This window comes from Triturus cristatus, chromosome 10 (genome assembly GCF_964204655.1).
Source record: "Triturus cristatus chromosome 10, aTriCri1.1, whole genome shotgun sequence".
Lineage (NCBI taxonomy): Eukaryota > Metazoa > Chordata > Amphibia > Caudata > Salamandridae > Triturus > Triturus cristatus.
The window spans coordinates 369,292,263-369,312,487 of NC_140593.1; the positions used below are offsets into that span (position 1 = coordinate 369,292,263).

The 20,225-nt window shown below is 39.6% G+C and overlaps 1 protein-coding gene across 1 annotated transcript in view; it reads left to right on the plus strand.

Annotated features, from left to right (window-relative positions):
- The window catches only part of DNAH11 (dynein axonemal heavy chain 11), a 3,007,685-nt gene that overhangs the window by 1,364,128 nt on the left and 1,623,332 nt on the right, over positions 1-20,225 (plus strand). Inside the window, exon 40 of the mRNA XM_085631597.1 lies at positions 17,424-17,556. Coding sequence (XP_085487723.1) covers positions 17,424-17,556 — 133 coding nt within the window. The remainder of the gene's footprint in view (positions 1-17,423; positions 17,557-20,225) is intronic.

Consider the following 20,225-nt stretch of genomic DNA (forward strand, 5'->3'; position numbering starts at 1 on the left):
AAATAGTAGAAAAATGTATTAGTATTCGCAGGAGTTATATTATGAGGACAAAAATGGAGGAGGAGGGTTTGGGCAAAAGATGATGAGGTACACTCTAAAAGCAAGATGTGAGAGAGGAGGTCTTGTCCAGGTTTAATTGACCAAAGCCTACATTTTCACAAGCACACCACTCACCCTGCACTCACTCATGTATCTCTAATGTACTGGTAATAGGAATGAGAACCAAGAAAGTTTCTATCTGCTTTCGTGTGATGTAACATGGACACAGCCAAGAGTGCATGAGAAAAGGAACAAAGTATGTAGGTGACACAATGGACTGAAGCCGACAACTGAGATACTCAAAACAAGTGGCCACAATCTACTTTTGCACTATGCAGTGTGTCTTAAACAAGTTCCATTTATTCACTGTTAATTTGTGGGGGAAGTCTAATTGGGATTTAACAGAAGTATGACACAGTAAATTAAGTACCCGACATGGTACCAGCATATAGCAGAATCTGAAGGAGACATATGAGATAAGCAACACAGAATTCCTATAATCCCAACAGTATAACCCCTCCTTGTGTTGCTCATCAAGAAGTTCACAAAGGGATGCCCTACCTATCGTAGTTGTCATAGTATTCTCAATGTGAAACCCAAGGCATTTGTGAAAGAGTTCACCATGTAAAGCCTGCTTCTCCGGGTGTTGAGGCAGAACAGACAAAGGCTGACTTGGGGAAATGTTGTGGGCTACCACTCAGAACTGAGCAATACACAAATATAAAACTCAATAAATCAGTATCCAACCAATGCCTTTTGTCTACTCAAACTCACAAACATTCTGAAGATTGCTGATAGAATTATAAATTGAAACCTCTCCTTTAAAGGCCTTGCAGATTAACCTGATAAGTGTGGTTTTAGGCCAATGGCCAACAGCTGCACTACCTCCACAATGTGTCTATTGGCCAGTGGCCGACAATGGGAGGAGCTTAAAGGCTTCACTGGAGTACTTTTTTTTTTTTTTTTTTACACCGGCTGCTAGGAAGAGCTTCCTGAGCGGCCCCCACCACATCTAAATGGGTCATCAGTCTTTTTGCCCCCCTGGGAAGTGGATGAGGGTGATTACCCCATATCTGCTCCCCTGGGGGGAGTGGGGCAGAAGGTCCACTGGACACCAGAGAAAGATTTAAAAAATATATATATATATATATTACCTACTGGCGGTCGCCAGTAGGTAGTTATAGTTAGGACCCTGTTTCCATAGGAAAACCGCAACATTCTATTTTGAATAACTTTGGCGCCGGTCGACGAATCCTCGCCAAATTTTCAAAATAAGTGGGGCGCTGCGCTCCGCTCCTACCCTGAAAGTCTCAGGGGGATTCGTCAAGCGGGGGCTGAGATAAAAGGGGGGTCCCAAAACGCGTTTTTCCCATGCATTTTTCCATAGGACCTTTAGACACAGCCACAGCCCGAACGGCTGAACAGAGTTCCTTGAAATTTGGCAGAGAGGTAGTCTACAGGTCAAGGAAGTGCCTTTTGTAGGTTTGGTGTAAATCTGTTCAGTAGATTCTGAGAAAATAGCCTTTAAATCAATATATATATCTGAGCCAGCTTACGGTGCGCTTACGGTGCGCTTACCGTACGCGTACGGTGACGTGCGCGAGCGCGATTCTGATTGGCTGTTCGATCTAAGTAAACATTCGAATCGGTCGAAACCAGAAAGCGGCGGCCGCCATTTTCTCTCTCGCACTCTGAGGGGGGCTGCAAAAACCAAGACAAAAAACATCTAGAGGGGGAGTATATTCAGTTCTTAAACAACCAGCATCCATATATGTGTCCCCAAACAACCCTCAAGGCCAAAAAAACAAATTTAATTTTTTTCGAAAAATCGCCGATTACGCTTACCGTACGCGTACGGTAAAAAATTTATAAAAAAAAAGAAAATTATCCACACTTTCCCCACCCCGTGCGCAAATGGTGCCCGTAGGGCACCATTTGTGCATGGCATATATAATTAAATGGAAAGTACAAATGAATAACGTTCACAACGAAGCGCATAATATGTCCCCCATGTGCGCACGGTGCGCGAAGCGCATCGTGCGTACATGGCCCATCCCGCGTAACGTGGGCGCACGGAACGAACTGCGTTAACTGGGCGCGCACGCCACGAATGGCGTAAAGTAACTTAGCATTTAAAAAACCGTACAAATTCACTGAAAAAACCATAGGTTTCACACACGTTATAGTTAGGAATTAGCATTTAAAAAACCTTGCAAATTCACTGAAAAAACCATAGGTTTCACACAAGTTATAGTTAGCTGTACATTTCACTCGTAAAAAAACAATGAAATTCCCCCGTTATAGTTAGTGCGGGCAACTATAACTCACGCGACCGCAATCCTCTGCTGATGACATATGTGTCTTTATGAAAAAAAAATATTTGTAATATATGTATAGCTAAAATTTAATGGAAGAAGACATGGGCAAATAAGTGTCTAAATACAGTATTAGCATCAGCAGAGGATTGCGGTCGCGTGAGTTATAGTTGCCTGCACTAACTATAACGGGGGAATTTCATTGGTTTTTTACGAGTGAAATGTACAGCTAACTATAACTTGTGTGAAACCTATGGTTTTTTCGGTGAATATACATTAAATTTATATACATATAGTTTTAAAACATAAAAAATGTTATGGGAGTCGCGCACCTGACTCGACCCAGTATGTATATGATGTTACGTGGGTCTCGGCACCGCGCACTCGTCGCATACCAAACGCGCACATGACGCGATCTGATACGTATATGACGTTATGCGGGGCCACGAACTGCGCATGGTCTAACTATAACGTCCCTGAAACCTATGTGTTTTTCTATAGAGGAACCCTAAGTAAATGAAGGGATTAGGTAGCTTCATATCAAATATGTTTCCCATGATGACCACCAGAGAGAAAAGAGACCAAATTTAGCACAAATATCGCCCAAATGAAGCCGAAGTGTAACCCAATGTCAGAAGTGTGCAAAACACCCACACAAATTGGGCTTCTTTATAAAAGTGCATGAACGGGTTAACATATTTTAACCATTCTTGATTGGAGTGACAAAATAACAGAAATGAAAAATATGTTTTTATTTGCTGCTTTCCACACTATCAGAGAGTGCAGAGATGAAAATGCTGCCATTATTTGTTGCCTTGTGTGAGTGGTGTGCCATTCTTATGCCTAGCTTTTACATTTCCTGAAAGTATTGTATCTATCTGATAAGACCAAAAATAATACTTGATCAATGAAGTAAATTTTCAGGTATGTGATTTACAATTTGAAGAGAAAAATTTGAAAAGTAGATGTGTATGTGAGAATGTTATAAGAGAGACTCAAATATTTTGTTGAAAATATTGGAGTCATATGAGGTAATTTATGAGTTCTTTTGTGAGTGGCTTAGTATTTTTTTCTGATTTGCAGACTAGGTGAGTGAGAAGTTGATTCACAATATGTTGCTTTGAATTAGTATGTTGTACATTTGTTGCTTACTACATGGTGTAATTGATAATAAAGAAACTGTAGATTGAGAGTGAAACAATTGGTTAGCAAGGCATTAAAATATGAAGAAATATTTACATGTGTATATATGATGTGCTGTTCTCAAGGAGTGTTTTTCTTTGAATTCTGGGCGTTGTACATTCAGTCACTTACCCAGAAACTAAGTGTACATGCATCACATTCAAACATGGTTAAAGTCACATCAATATTGCTCTCTTTTCCGTGACACAGGCACTGAGGTGTTTGTTTATAGCCACTTACATAGATATCTGGAGAGTCATAAAACGTACTAAATGAGACAGTCACATACTGGCACATTTACCAAAACAGTTCATGGCGCTGATACTACTAAAATTTCTCAGATATGTTGGCAAGTACTGACATAACCATCTTATTCTTAAACAGAAACAGAAAACTTCTTTCAAACTCTTTCAAACCTAGATATTGCATGGTAGTACAGGTCCTGGGTGTTCACTTTCACATGTTGCTTCAGTTGCCATGTAAAAGCCCAAGAGGCCTAAATCTAGTTTATTTTTCTTGTGAAATAATTTATTTTTGAATTTTTTAAATCTGTGACGACATCACGATGATCGCAATCATTGTCACGAAATCGTAAAACAAAAGCAGACATACAACCACCACATTAAAAAACTTTTAATGTAAAAAATGTATGCAAACTATTACAATACACACATTAATAATCACATCAGTGCTAAGAAAAAATTTGTACACATATATTTATAGTAACTTTTTCAAAAACTGTGTTTGAACCCTACTTCCTCTTCTTGCAATTACACTGAGGGTTGCGATGACTCCGGTAATTGCGACGATTGCGCCTTTTTTATGGGGCACAAAACACATATATGCACACATTTTACAGTATTTTAGACACTAGGGGTTTATTACTGCACTGTTTAAAGTCATATTTTTGTAGGGAGTTTGAATAAAAACAACCATTTAAACTAATTTTCTGTTTTCGTGGTTTCTCAGTGATGTCAGGCGCTGCGATAATATAGGAAGCCGCTATGAATTATAACCAACACACTTAAATCATTACTATCATTACTATCTAAACGACTGTATAATAGCAATACAACTCCCTTAATATCTCTATAACACAGTGCATTTCAGTTTAATCTATGACTGCATGCATTACTGTATCACTAAGTCTCTCATTCACCGTATAATTATTTGAAGGGATCTGTGAGTTGATGCATCCGTCTATTAATACTTCTGTAATGAAATGCATAAAAGACTTAGTACATCTATGAGTGGGTGCATAGGCATCCAAATGGGTCTGTGATTGGATGGGTAAGTTTCAATCTGTGGGTGCATTAGTTCCTTTGTGCATTTGTAGATAAGTGTATGACTGTCTCAAAGGGTCTGTGAGTGAGAGCATAAGTAGCTGACTGGGTGAGTGAATGAGTGCATGCATGAGTATCTGTGTGGGTCTGTGACTGGAAGGGCGAGTGACTGGGTGGGTCTGTGAGTGAATGCAAAAGCCTTGACTGGGTGAGTGAGTGGGTGCGTGTATATCTGAATGTGTTTCTGAGTGGGTGTGTGAGTTTCTGAGTGTATGAGTGACTGACTGAGTCCATAAGTCTCTGAGACGGTCTGTGACTGAGTGTGGGAGTGGCTGTATGAGTGTGTGAGTGGGTGTATGTTTGTCTCAGTGGATCTGTGAGTGGATTTATGAGTGTGTCTCAGTGGGTCTGTGAGAACATATGTGAGTATGTGAGTGGGTTTGTAAGTGGGTGTATGAGTCTCTGAGTGGGTCTGTACATGGGTGCGTCACTCTCTGAGTAAGTCTGTAAGTGGGTGCATAAGTACCTGAATGGGTATGTGAGTGAGTGCATGAGTATCTGAGTGGGAATGTGACTGGATGAATATGTTTATTAGTGGCTATGTGAATGGGTGTATAAGTGTCTGAGTGAGTTTGTGAGTGTGTACATGAGTGTGAGACAGTGACCAGTGAGTGTGTACAAATATATATTTTTTTATATGTTCACCAATATCTGTGCTCTTGCTGCAATATTTGTAATATCCCCGCAATGGTACCAGGGGGCAGCACTGGCGATCACGGAGTCAACGTGAAATTCGTGCGCTATTAAAAAAATAAATTTTGGACACATAACTTGTGTCACTAACATACCCATTTCTCAAACATGGAGTCTGTGTATTGCCACCCTGACCCCTTATGTTAGCTGTCACACAAAATTTCAGCCCTGGAACCATTCCCGGATGACTAAATGGTGGGCGCAACTTTCTGTTCAGGTTGTGTCCAGCAAATCAGAGCATTGCCTTTTGCACGTACATTCAAGATTTACCACAAAACTACCACGAGATATCTGCGGGCAGACATATATCTATAATTTTCAGCCTACATTTCGCAAAAACTGCTGGACTTATTTGCACCAAATAACAGAAAGAACAATCTGCGTAACAACATCTACGTTTCTACCAAATTTGGTGTAATTTAATTCAGTGTTTCAGACTGTAGGTTCGACTATGTGCTCCTACGGGCATTAACATTAGAAACGCACCTTTTTTCATGCCCCTATTTCTCAATCCCCACTGCACGGATCACCCCCAAACTTTCCATGACACGCAGAACCTACTTTGACACTTTTTTAGAAAATGTCATGAACATTAGTCAAACAACGCCGAAGTTATAGGCATGTCAAAAAATGCTTTGTCTTTGGAAACTAGGTCCTTACTATAACTACCTACAGCTAATATATATAGATGTGTGTGTGTATATATATATATATATATATATATATATATATATATATAAATATATATTTATATATATATATATATTCGAAGAAGTTTTCCGCTGAACGCCGCACACCTGCACATTAACGCCGGTGCCTGCCGTGGTAGCGGCAACTACAGTAAATCAAGTAAGGTTCAGTCCGAATAGGAATGAGGCGGCACACCGACCTGGTGTTTTAGGTATTTTTAATCGCTCACCAACAACAACGCGTTTCAGCCGAAAAACGGCCTTTGTCAAGTTGCCCATGCGTTCCACGATACAGATTTTTAAGCAATCAACATCATAATGAACATAGAAAAGTTACTCCGTAAATCTCATATACAATACATTAATCATGTTGACGAAATTGCTTGTTATCATTCAATTTCATGATAATGAATTACAGAACAGTGGAAAAAAGGGGGAAAGGAAAAGAAAATTAAAAAAATCAATAACAATTGATTAATTTCCTTCGTTCTTGGTGTGAGGTCACTTCATGAAAATGAAAGAAAGACTGTAACACATCACTTCAAAAACACCAAACATATGTTATTTATAGAGTAGACCGCTAGATAAAAACAGCCCACATGGCAAGAGTGAAACAGCCCAAAATTCGTAATGTTTGAAAGATAATTGCACAAACATAAACGATTGTTTCATAAAGATCACACATGAATTCAGCCGAAGGCAAAAACAATTGATAAAATACCTAGTTTCCATTTCTTTAGCCATCATTCATGTTTGAAATACAGAAATGCACTGCAATTGAAAAGATTCCACCATTCCTAATATTAAATCAGAATTTGATCGCATTACGGGAACACATTGTAAAAAGATGCAGAATAGTGGAGTGTATAAGAAAATAAAGGAGGGACTGATGCAAGGAAACGGTATCAGTTACATATAGCTCTTATAATTCTCATTGTTATTCTGTGCAATGGCAATGGATACCAATATGATCCATTGAGTATATGATTAATAAATCCCCAATGGGATAAAATGTAGGGATTCAAAGAATCACCTTCAATATAGGACAAGTGCCTAAATACCTATTGTCACAGAACCTAAATTAAGTCACAAGGAGCAATGTCAAAATATCAGACGTATCAATCAAGGATCCATGTCCATAATAACCTAACCACAATGCCAGTCTCAATCCATGTGAGTGAATTTCCCAAAGTGATACAAAAATGTGAATAAAAATATAGACAGAATATATATATATATATCTACAATCCAGAGGAAAATGAGGGGAGAGGGGGAAATAAAAACACAGAGGACACAAATTTGGTTGCAGAAAAAATCTAATCTAGACTTATCGGCCAACATGGCTATTGAGTTCTTCTTCCCTGTTCAATTCATAGGGGGCCCTGGTATTTAAGTCAATTATGTATCTTGATTCCAAGATACGTAGCTGTTTTTCTCTGTCACCTCCACGTATATGTTTCAGTACTCTGTCTATTCCACAGAACTTCAGTAGTGTATTGTTACTGTTGTGTGCATTGTAGAAATGTCTGGCTATGGGGTAGTTGAAATCTAGATTCGTTATGGCCCTTAGATGTTCAAGGATGCGTTTTTTTAATTGGAGTTTTGTGCTACCGATGTAGCGCATATTGCACGGACATTCCAGGAGATATACCACGTGATCCGTGGTGCAAGTGCTAAATTGCTTAAAAATCTGTATCGTGAAATGCATGGGCAACTTGACAAAGGCCGTTTTTCGGCTGAAACGCATTGTTGTTGGTGAGCGATTAAAAATACCTAAAACACCAGGTCGGTGTGCCGCCTCATTCCTATTCGGACTGAACCTTACTTGATATATATATATATATATATATATATATATATATATATATATATATATATATTCACTGAAAAAACCATAGGTTTCACACATGTTATAGTTAGCGGAAATTTTACTGATAAAAAACCAATGAAATTCCCCCGTTATAGTTAGTGCAGGCAACTATAACTCACGCGACCGCAATCCTCTGCTGATGCTAATACTGTATTTAGACACTTATTTGCCCATGTCTTCTTCCATACATTTTTAGCTATACATATATTACAAATATTTTTTTTTCATAAAGACACATATGTCATCAGCAGAAGATTGCGGTCGCGTGAGTTATAGTTGCCTGCACTAACTATAACGGGGGAATTTCATTGGTTTTTTATCAGTAAAATTTCCGCTAACTATAACATGTGTGAAACCTATGGTTTTTTCAGTGAATTTGCAAGGTTTTTTAAATGCTAATTCCTAACTATAACGTGTGTGAAACCTATGGTTTTTTCAGTGAATATATATATATATATATATATATATATATATATATGTATATATATATATATATATATATATATATTAGCTACCAAAATCAGACACCGACACTCAGGATGCTTTCAGCTGTCCGGCTTGGGTTTTATTTTCTCACGTAACGCGTTTCGGGACGTATCCCTCGCTCACACAATCTAATGTGGACCAAACGTTTCCATTTAAGCAAAAAATACAGGGTCACATGATTCGCTCCTCAATAGATATAAACAACAGACTATTATTGCCATAGCGGTTGATTTCTTCAATACAACGTTATCATGACATAGTGCCAGAAATCTTTCATATATTCAAATTTATCTCATTTAAATAAAATCAAAAAATGGATTGGATTTAAAAATTATTTACAAATATTTCATATATTTTTACATATTTATATTCAAATCAAAACATCCATAAAAAGTGCAGAAAGATTTCAAAAGAATAACATTGTAGTCAATAACAATCTAAATAATGTATCTCTCGTCTACATCATTACACAAAATCATTTGTAACATTATTACACACATCATGATTAAGTCATATAACTCTAAGTCCCTTGTCATAGTTGATTTGTCCATCGTTCCTATTTTAGAATCAACGGGATTTTCAATGAGTAGTTCATTTATAATCCATTTTGGTAACCTTTACATCCAGGAACCAAGGCAGATGAGACAGGGGAAAAGAAAAAGAGACTTAATAATATCAAAATGGGACATACACTGATGACATAATTAAACAGTAGGATTCAACTCGATACCCATAAAGTGCTAGTGCTTTGTGCAATTCAATGCTTAAGAATAAAGTGCTAGTGCCTATCTTTGTGCAAAGAAACGCAATATTATCACAATAAAGTGCTAGTGCAACAGTATAAAAGTATCGGGGAGTCCCATAATCACTGTAATACAACAGATGTCCTAAAAACGATTATATTTGGTAGTTTGTAGAAGAAGAAGACAAGAGACGGAGCAATCCATTCATCACAGGATAATTAAAATCAAAATTTAAAACCACAACAATTTAAAATCAACGTGATTGAGAATGATACCTCTATTTTAAATGTATATGTAGATCTTCTTCAATGTTCATACCATGAGGACTTTTTGTGTTAAACATGAGTATGTATTTAGACTCTAATTTTCTTAATTTCTTTTCCCTATCACCTCCTCTTTGTTCTTTAGGGACTTGGTCAATGGCAAAGTATATCAGATCATTAGTATTGCCTTTGTGAAATTCATTTATGTGACGAGCAACCACATAATTTTTGTCATTATTAGTAATCGCCCTAAGATGCTGCAGGATACGCACGTGAACCATATGAATAGTGCTTCCTATATACATCTTTGGGCAAGAGCATTTCAAGACATAAACAACAAATTCACTTTTACAATTCAGTGGCTTTCTTATTTTCCATGGACTATTCAAAAGGGGAGACATTATCTGCTGTGTATTTTTACCGTGTCTACAGGCCTTACATTTAAAACATTTGTGGAAGCCTGGGCTCACTTTAAGCCAACCTCCACCTTTCTTCGCTTCAAAATCTGTTTTAAAAAGGTCATCTCTCATAGATTTAGCACGGTTAAAAGTCAACAAAGGAGTTCGTGTAACCTTCCCCTTTAGAATAGGATCCTGCTTAACAAGGTGCCAGTGTCTACTTAGGCTATCTCTCACTCTAGCCTGGTATGTGCTGTAACCAGTAATCATGCGGATCTGATTTCCAGTGTTTTTCCGCTTTTCTTCAACTTTTTTAATGTCTGGTTTCAATAATGCACTTCTATCCATGTTTGCTACTTTCAATTGAGCCTGTCTTAACGTTCCCATTTTGTATCCTCTTTGTAGGAATCTGTGGCTCAATGCTTCCTGAGCCTGCCCCAAAGCAGTAGTCTCACTGCAATTGCGTTTCATTCTCAGATTCTCTGCATAAGGGATACTCATCTTAAGTTTAGTTGGGTGGAAACTAGCTGCATGCAGGATCGAATTTCCTGCGGTTGGTTTTCTGAAAGTGCACGTTTGGATTGAATTTTGTGCAATGTACACCTCTAGATCTAAATAAGTCACTTTCTCTGAGCTTATGTGTTCAGTAAATTTCAAGTTCAATTTGTTTATGTTTATGCTTTCGATGAACTTCTGTGCCGATTCTCTTGATCCGTTCCATATGATGAATAAGTCATCAATGAAACGGATCCATTTAATGACATTTTCTCTCCACTCATTAATGTAATCAACTTTGAGCACCTGCTCCTCCCACCAGCCCATGTGTAGATTGGCATAGCTGGGGGCGAAGCAGGTGCCCATCGCCGTGCCCTTGTTCTGTCTGTAAGTATCACCTCCAAAAAGGAAGTGATTGTTGGTGAGACATAGCCTACACATCTCCAACAGCATATTAGTGTGCTGGTAGAGATTAATAGGTCGCGAATTTAAAAAATGCCTCATCGCCCTTAGACCATCTTCATGGGCAATACTTGTGTACAGACTCACGACGTCCAATGTTATGAGGAGATAAGACTCCTCCCATCTTATATCCTCTAATTGATTTAAGAAATCCCTTGAATCTTGAATATAAGCGGGTAATGCCCTCACATACTGTTGTAAAAATGAGTCTAAATATCTGGAGGTTGGTTCAAAGAGACTGCCAATGGCAGAAATAATGGGACGCCCTGGTGGTTTATCCTTGTGTTTATGAATTTTTGGTATTAAATATAATATAGGTACCACTGGGTTGTCCACCTTCAAAAACAAATATTCTGGTTGATTAATCAACCCAATTCCTCGCCATCGTGCAAGGTCTTTTTGGTATTTGAGTTTGATTTCAATTAGATTGCTATGGGGGACTACAGAATAACATTCTCTATCTCCCAATTGTAATGCTGCTTCATGATTGTATGTGTTAAGGGACCACAACACTAGGTTGCCGCCCTTATCAGCTTGCCTTACAACTATGTCCTGTCTACTTTGAATTTTAACCATCACAGATTCATATTTTTTATCAAAACCAGAAGCTTTCTTTAAATATTCTTTGCTAGAGTTTAGGGATATTTCCTTTAAATCTTTTATTACCAAGTCAGAGTATATATCCAGAGTATCTCTAGGGGTATTGGGTGTGAAACTCGATTTAGGTCTAAAATTCGTGGTAGTGCTGTCAAAAACATCTAAACAAAAAAGTTCATCTGTTTGACTAACTTGACTGACTGAATTTGCCACAGCCATACCATCCCCTTCTCTTATGAGTTGTTGACATTCAAAAAGTACCTGCATGTCCCCAACATCTAGATTTCCTGGTTCCTCGCTGACAACTGGTCTCATTTCCTTCCGATTGGTATTTTTTACTTCAAAGAATTTCTGTAGTTTTAGTTTTCTTACAAACTTAAAGAAGTCTATGCGCGTTTGAGTATAGTTGAAATTAGTTCGTTTGCAGAAAGAAAAGCCTAGTGAAAGGATTCTTGTTTCTTCATCCGTTAAAACAAGATCCGTTAAATTTATAACCGTTGACTCTATTTCTTCCAGCCCTTGCGTTGAAATTGTTTCTTCTTCCCTGAACGTAATTCCATGGCTACTCCGTCGGTTTTTTCGCTTGCGTAGCTTTCTTTTCTTTGATTTTGATTTTGATTTTGGAACGAGGGACGTTGGTTTTGAGTCCGGTCCTTGTATAAAAAACCAAACTCCTCAATTACCGATGGAGGGTTTACCATAGCCAGTGATTGTGCTCCTCCGTCTTCAGAAAGCGATTCAACATCCGAGCTTGCTACTGAGCTCAGATCCGACGTTTCTCCTGAGATGTTGGGTGGCGTTTTAGTTGTCGCTTCTTTACTTGCTGAGGTCTGTACCTGTGAAAGACGCTGCTTTCTTATTGTATCAAAGCGTCGTGCAAAAGTATAGATTTGACCGAGTAAGTAATCTTGTCTGTCTCGTTGAAACTTAGTTGCTTTTCGTGCCGTTATTGATTGCTCGTATTTAGTTAGGCGGGTTTTGACGTCAGCTTTGAATTTAGCTGTCTCATCCTCTCCCAAACATTTTAATAACTCCGCTTCCAACATGGTAATTTCAACTAGAATTTTCTCTCGGTCCCTCACAGCATATTTCACCAAGATTTTCATCATGCACTCAGAAGCCTGTGCATTATTGGCTGCCCACTCCTTTAACATTTCGGGATCGGGGTTTTCATACGTAGGGGCTGTCAATACTCGCAGACCTCGGGGAACCCTGCCCACATCCAGGTATCTGCTTAACGACTTGACTTCCCACCACTTAGAAATTTCATTTCGATAAAGTTTCTCAATTTTTTTCTTTAACGCTACCATGTAGTCATTAGACTCCTTTGCTTCCGAGTCCACTCCTGGTTTTGAGATTACTTCTGTGCTGCTTCTTTCACTAAACACAGAATCAGCTGCTGCCTCACGTTGCTCAATAATGGTATCCATTCTCACAACGGATTGCAACAAAACGTTGGTTGTTAGATATATTTTTACGTTGAAAATACCCTCTGCCTGCTGAGCGTATCCCGCCGGGTTTTCTAGGACCCAGCTCCTCTCCCCGTTGCCTTGATTCACTGACCGTTATTTTCCTTGGCGCCTTCGTTCGGCAAGCTGCCTCCGTGGATGCTCGCTGCTTACAGAAGACGTCTTCTCAGAAACACCGGTCGAATATACAGGTAGGCGGCTCTGGGGGGGCTTCCTCGTAGTGTTCACAACACTCCGTTCCAAACTGACAGAAAGTCGAGGATGCTCCTGAACGAGGTTGCGTCGGTTCGCCGCTGTTCCAGCAATTCAGCGGCACAATATTAGCTACCAAATCCGACTTTCTCCAAAATCAGACACCGACACTCAGGATGCTTTCAGCCGTCCGGCTTGGGTTTTATTTTCTCACGTAACGCGTTTCGGGACGTATCCCTTGCTCACACAATCTAATGTGGACCAAACGTTTCCATTTAAGCAAAAAATACAGGGTCACATGATTCGCTCCTCAATAGATATAAACAACAGACTAATATTGCCATAGCGGTTGATTTCTTCAATACAACGTTATCATGACATAGTGCCAGAAATCTTTCATATATTCAAATTTATCTCATTTAAATAAAATCAAAAAATGGATTGGATTTAAAAATTATTTACAAATATTTCATATATTTTTACATATTTATATTCAAATCAAAACATCCATAAAAAGTGCAGAAAGATTTCAAAAGAATAACATTGTAGTCAATAACAATCTAAATAATGTATCTCTCGTCTACATCATTACACAAAATCATTTGTAACATTATTACACACATCATGATTAAGTCATATAACTCTAAGTCCCTTGTCATAGTTGATTTGTCCATCGTTCCTATTTTAGAATCAACGGGATTTTCAATGAGTAGTTCATTTATAATCCATTTTGGTAACCTTTACATCCAGGAACCAAGGCAGATGAGACAGGGGAAAAGAAAAAGAGACTTAATAATATCAAAATGGGACATACACTGATGACATAATTAAACAGTAGGATTCAACTCGATACCCATAAAGTGCTAGTGCTTTGTGCAATTCAATGCTTAAGAATAAAGTGCTAGTGCCTATCTTTGTGCAAAGAAACGCAATATTATCACAATAAAGTGCTAGTGCAACAGTATAAAAGTATCGGGGAGTCCCATAATCACTGTAATACAACAGATGTCCTAAAAACGATTATATTTGGTAGTTTGTAGAAGAAGAAGACAAGAGACGGAGCAATCCATTCATCACAGGATAATTAAAATCAAAATTTAAAACCACAACAATTTAAAATCAACGTGATTGAGAATGATACCTCTATTTTAAATGTATATGTAGATCTTCTTCAATGTTCATACCATGAGGACTTTTTGTGTTAAACATGAGTATGTATTTAGACTCTAATTTTCTTAATTTCTTTTCCCTATCACCTCCTCTTTGTTCTTTAGGGACTTGGTCAATGGCAAAGTATATCAGATCATTAGTATTGCCTTTGTGAAATTCAGTTATGTGACGAGCAACCACATAATTTTTGTCATTATTAGTAATCGCCCTAAGATGCTGCAGGATACGCACGTGAACCATATGAATAGTGCTTCCTATATACATCTTTGGGCAAGAGCATTTCAAGACATAAACAACAAATTCACTTTTACAATTCAGTGGCTTTCTTATTTTCCATGGACTATTCAAAAGGGGAGACATTATCTGCTGTGTATTTTTACCGTGTCTACAGGCCTTACATTTAAATATATATATGTGGGGGCTTCCCACCACTAGCCCCACTGCTAAAAGAGTGCAGACAGCCTTTCTGCCCGCTGGAAGAGTGGATGTGGTGAATACCCCAATCTGAACCCCAAGGGGCAGAAAGCTCACTGGACACTAGGGACTGCATTCAGACAATAATTTTTTGGGGGGTGGATCAGCCCCCACTTGAGCATGGATCTGTGCTCGGTCCCCTCCACCCCCTCCCCCCACAGCCCCAATAGGCTTTCTGTGTCTCCTTGGGGTGGATAGAGTGGAAGCCCACTAGTCCAGAGATTTCAACACGGCACCAAAACAAACAAGAGGATGAAACAGCATAACGTGGCATCGAGCCATACACCAGTGCCAGTGGGATCAATAGTGTCTTTCTGCCCCATGGGAGCAGATAGGAGGCTTGTCCCAATTGGGGACGTTGCTGCAAACTTGCCCCTGCAGAGAGAAAATTCACTCAGACACAAGGGATTTTGCCCTTGGGGCAAAACTAAGTGCTCTGGCACTCTAGCATTAGCCACAAACCCACCCCAAAAGGGACAAACCAGTCTTCTTTCCCCCTTATGGTCAGAAAGGAGGTGTGCCTTCAATTTGCCCTGCAAACCTCTACATTTTACTAAAAACATTTCTGTGAGGAAAACGTCTGTAATTTGCGGGAAGCCATGAACTTCCTGCCACCCCTCATTCCCCCAAGTCTCACTATAAATATGGTACCTCACTAGTGTGGGTGGGCCAAGAGAACTTAATCACAAAAAGCCCTATAGTGCCCTGCAGAGCAATCAGCAATAGGGGTAGATGCGGAATTAGGACCAGTGCTCGGTGGCCCCCCATGGAAACCTACCAACCACTGACATTTTGGAAAGCTAGACAACCAGGGGATTCCAGCGTGGTGTGCCTTGCACGGGTCCCACAAGGTTGTCTTCCCCACAATGCCCTGCAAACCTCAAACTTTGCCTGAAATCATGCATTATCCTTATACTTCTGTGACAAAAACTTCCGGAATCCACAAAATTCCTACCATCCAGCATTGCCCCACTTGTGTCTTGACGATATAGATGTTTGTCAGTGATGGATTACTCTTTGGAGGCTAAGTTATCTGTGAAATGTCTGACTAACAGTTGCTATCCACAAAATATTTTATAAAGATAAGACAATATATTTAAGACCGTTATTTTTGAATTTCAGGGTACTTTTGGGGTTACTTATAGTTTGCTGGAGTGGTAGCACTGCGAGGCAAATTACAAAATATTACTAATTAGGGACTTTGCCAGTGTGTGGAGGTGGCATCACATTTTCTCTGATCAGTATGTCTTTGGAAATGTCTTCAGAACATAAGTCATGTCAATTTAATTTCACTATTTGGGCATACATGTTTTAGTTACAGGTGTGTGACGTTTGGATAATTTGCTATCTCAGTCGCAATTGTGTGAAATTTCAGTAAAATTATGCTACTTGAAATGCAAATCCGTTATTTTGTGCTAAGTCCTTTCATCAATTTTTGGCACAAGGATGCATTAAACCAAAAAGCACTGTAAAAAACGTGTTATTTTAACCCATACGTTTGTGTTAAAAAGTATTTTTTGTCAAATCTTTTTATTAAACATACTTCAGCATTAAAGTATAGCATTATCATGAGTCTCATATTCTTTGCATCCTCAGTACAATAGTGCATAATCAGCAATCAATATTCGTATATGACAATGAGCCACCTTACAATCAGAATCTCAATGTAACACAAATCTCTTCTCCTACCCTCTCCCTCATCTAGCTTCCAGGAATCTCCCAGTTGCCCCTATAGGATTCCCACTAATGCCATACTTTTCCCCACTTCTTGGGACAACCCCACCTTTCTGATATAGTCTTTTCTGCGGTACAGCACCAGTCCATGTCTCGCTTCCATTGTGTTGCTGTTGGCGTTTGTGTGGCCCCCAAGCTCTGGCAATGTTCCGTTTGGCAACCATTGCGGCCACTAATGGCCTTTTTTTTTGGTATTTAGGCCATGCTTGCTCCCCTGATGCACATAATATATGCCACCGGGCTTCAAGAGGAACCTCCTGTTCCACCACCTTTGACATTATGCGTATCACCTTCCACCAATAACGCTGAATGACTGGGCATTCCCACACCATATGAAAGAAGGTACCTCTTTGATTACATCCCCTTTGACATTGTTCTGTAGGAATGCGCCCCAGCTTGAACATGAGTATACTAGTGGAATAGGATCTGTGAAATATTCTTAGTTGAACCAGCCTGAACCTTGCTCGAATCGCCGCCTCACTGGGGCCTTGTATCACCTCCGCCTAGTCATCATCTTCTAATAGGCCTACATCAGTTTCCCAGGACTCTCTTAACTTTATCAGGAGATCTGGGGCTTAATTTGTGTTGAATTGTAACCATGAACGGAACATTTGCAGTAAATTCTTACACGAACGGCATGTACTTACATGAAATGACATAATTTCGGGAAATCTACATAACAAACGTACTGTGAAAATACTGTAATTATGCTGGCATAATTAAAATTTCACCCATTCCTAGTATCAGTGCCTTTTTTAACAATTTCATCAATTTCATGCTTTCTTAACTGATTTGTGCCTCCTTTTCAGGTTCTGAAGACCCTGAACAAAACTTACATAAACATGAAACAAAAGCCAGTGTGGAATGACCTGAACCCAAAAGCAGTAACTACTGATGAACTTTTTGGCTTCATACATCACGCCACCAGAGAATGGAAAGATGGCAAGTATATATTTGTCCTATAAAACGTATACAGCAGGTGTTTCACCGAAAGGTAGAGACTATAAATTGTGTAAATCACACTAATTAGTTTTTTGTACAGATACAATTCCCATTGACCTTATACGAAAAATAATACCCTTTAGGGTCCCTAATTAGGCCCTCCTGTGAAGCCACACATTTTATGTTGCAATATATTTTACTCCTGCAAAGCATGATTTTTAGGTCTGGAGAAAAACTTAAACTTTCTCTATGCCCTGACCTTTTTAAGTACAACAATGTGGCCACTTAATGAAAGTGTGCATTTGCAGAGGGGATCCATATAACCTGTGCGGAATTTTGAGCCCTTTAGAATTCTGAATAGAGGAAATTTGACCCCTTGAGAGATGTCATCTGAGGTTCCAAGAAGTACACCTGGAAGCTGCACCTGCATTTTTGTAAGACACATATTCTGGTTGAACTGGCCATGCCACAATGCTAAGCAAGGTTCCATCTGAACGTTCCTTCTCTTTGCAGAAATCATTCTGAATTAAGTTCTGATAACCTATTCTGAAAGCCTGACTAGATAACTAGACCGCTTAACAGCCTTCCAGGTAGAAGCATACAAATACCAAATATCCATATGACATCAACTGAAATTTGCCAGAAGCCACTTGCCTCCATCCTTTGAGACCTACACAAATCTGAATAAACCTGAAAACATGGGTAGATGAAGGCAATCAATTAGTGTCTGAAGCTGCTTGGCACTCAAATTAGTAGTGCACCCCAGGCAGTTTTAACTAAGCTGCTGTAGATTGAGAGTGAGAAATGAAAGCACATGTCCAGACATGCAAAGATGCAAGGGCCTACTTTGCCAGCACTGATTGTGAACAAATTGTAGTGCGCAAGTTTTTGAAAATACTATGAACTAGTCAAGAACAAAAAACAAGAAACAGCACAAACCTGGCTCAATGACATGAACCTTGATGGCTTTGACCTAAACTTTCCCAAAGTCAGGTCACTGGGATTTAAGCTGGACACCAACCTCGTCCTTCAGGAAAACATTACCAAAAGACAGCCTGTTAACAGTGCTCTTCTAAAGAATGTGAAATAATTTCTTTCAGGAAGTGACTTCAATACTCCTATTCAATCCCTCATAGCTGTGCATCTGTATCGTGGCAATGCCATGCTTCATGACCTCCAAGACTTCTCACTGTGTCCGCTTAAAAATATCCTACACATTGGAGCACATCTCATCCAGGGTCTGAAGAAATATGGTATTATCACTGTCATGATGGAATTCCATATGCTATCCTTGCCGGCATGGACTATTTTCAAAACCAGTTGCATGATTTGCAAAGTCATAACCAGCACCACTGCTTATCTTGTAGACAACCTCGCCATCTCGGGTGGTTCTCAGCACACCCACATCCAGGACATCATCAGACTGCAAACTAAGAATTGTAAAAAACAAGGGCAGCAGCCCTTTTCCATCTATGCACCCAAGATCTGTAACATCCCTGTATCCATCATGACTGTCCAAACTCTTCTCCAATTTAGGAATGAGTTCAAGAATCACCTCTTTAAAGAACACTACAACGCAATTTTTGGGACCGAAAAGTCTCTGTATGGAACGGAAGTACATCCCTGGCCTGAGTGACCAACTGTACTGATGTCTGGATCGCTAATGCTGATTTTTAGCAAACACAGATCATACGTGTGTGCCACGACATGGGCCTGCCTCACAGAATGTGGTTTTGTTGGACCAGGAGGGATGGCTGCATCACTACACTCATAGTGGTGGAAGGCTAGTGCCTTTATCAGGAGTAAGCAACAAAAGTGCATTGGGGGCAGCATACTGTTAAGTCATCAGTAGGCGTGAACAGGTCCTTTTTAACCACCATTGTGAGCACTACAGGCTCACTCACTTTTAAAGTTCTGCTGCTCACCCATGGCCTACATCATACTGGTGTGAAGGGCTGTGCAATGCGCAGTATAGAAGTGCCTTTTAGAGATGGGTGTGCCTGGGATGGGAGTGATACATGGATAGTGCAGGACTGAGCAGTGCGTGCACAGTGTGTGTATGCTGCATGTGCTTATGAGTGGTACAGTACTTGAAGGATGTGCAGTGCGTGCCCTCTCCCAAAACAAGACATCATAGCCCCTACAAGTAATATGCTGCTTGGCCATATTCTACATTGTGGGGTTACATTTAGCAAATAAAAAGCTAACCCCTAGCAACAGATGGTGGTTAGCTGAAGGACTGTTGGAAGAGGTTCACTTTCCCTGATACCTTTATCGGGTGTCCGCCAGCTATCACCACCATGGAGTTTAAGACACTTTCGGCATTAGGGATATTAATTACCATTGGCCTTGACTTCGACAGAAGGAAGGTGAAGATGGGCATGATTGGTTCCCTCCAACGTAAAGGTACTGCTCAAGTTCTGACAGTTTGGTTACTTGGCACCAACTGCTTCGTTTTGGAAGCCCAAGCAGATGTGGGAATTGCTGAGGATTTACTAATTGAAAAGTGGGATCTTGCCTGAAGCTGAAGTTCCCTATGAGCATTTAGCCATAATGAGAAGATTACATTGTGAAGAAAATAGCTTGTCTTCTCTCTATTGTTGCTCTCTCCAAGCAAGCCCCTGTTGCATGTCCAGTTCTGCACTGAGGCAAAGAAGATGTAAAGAAGC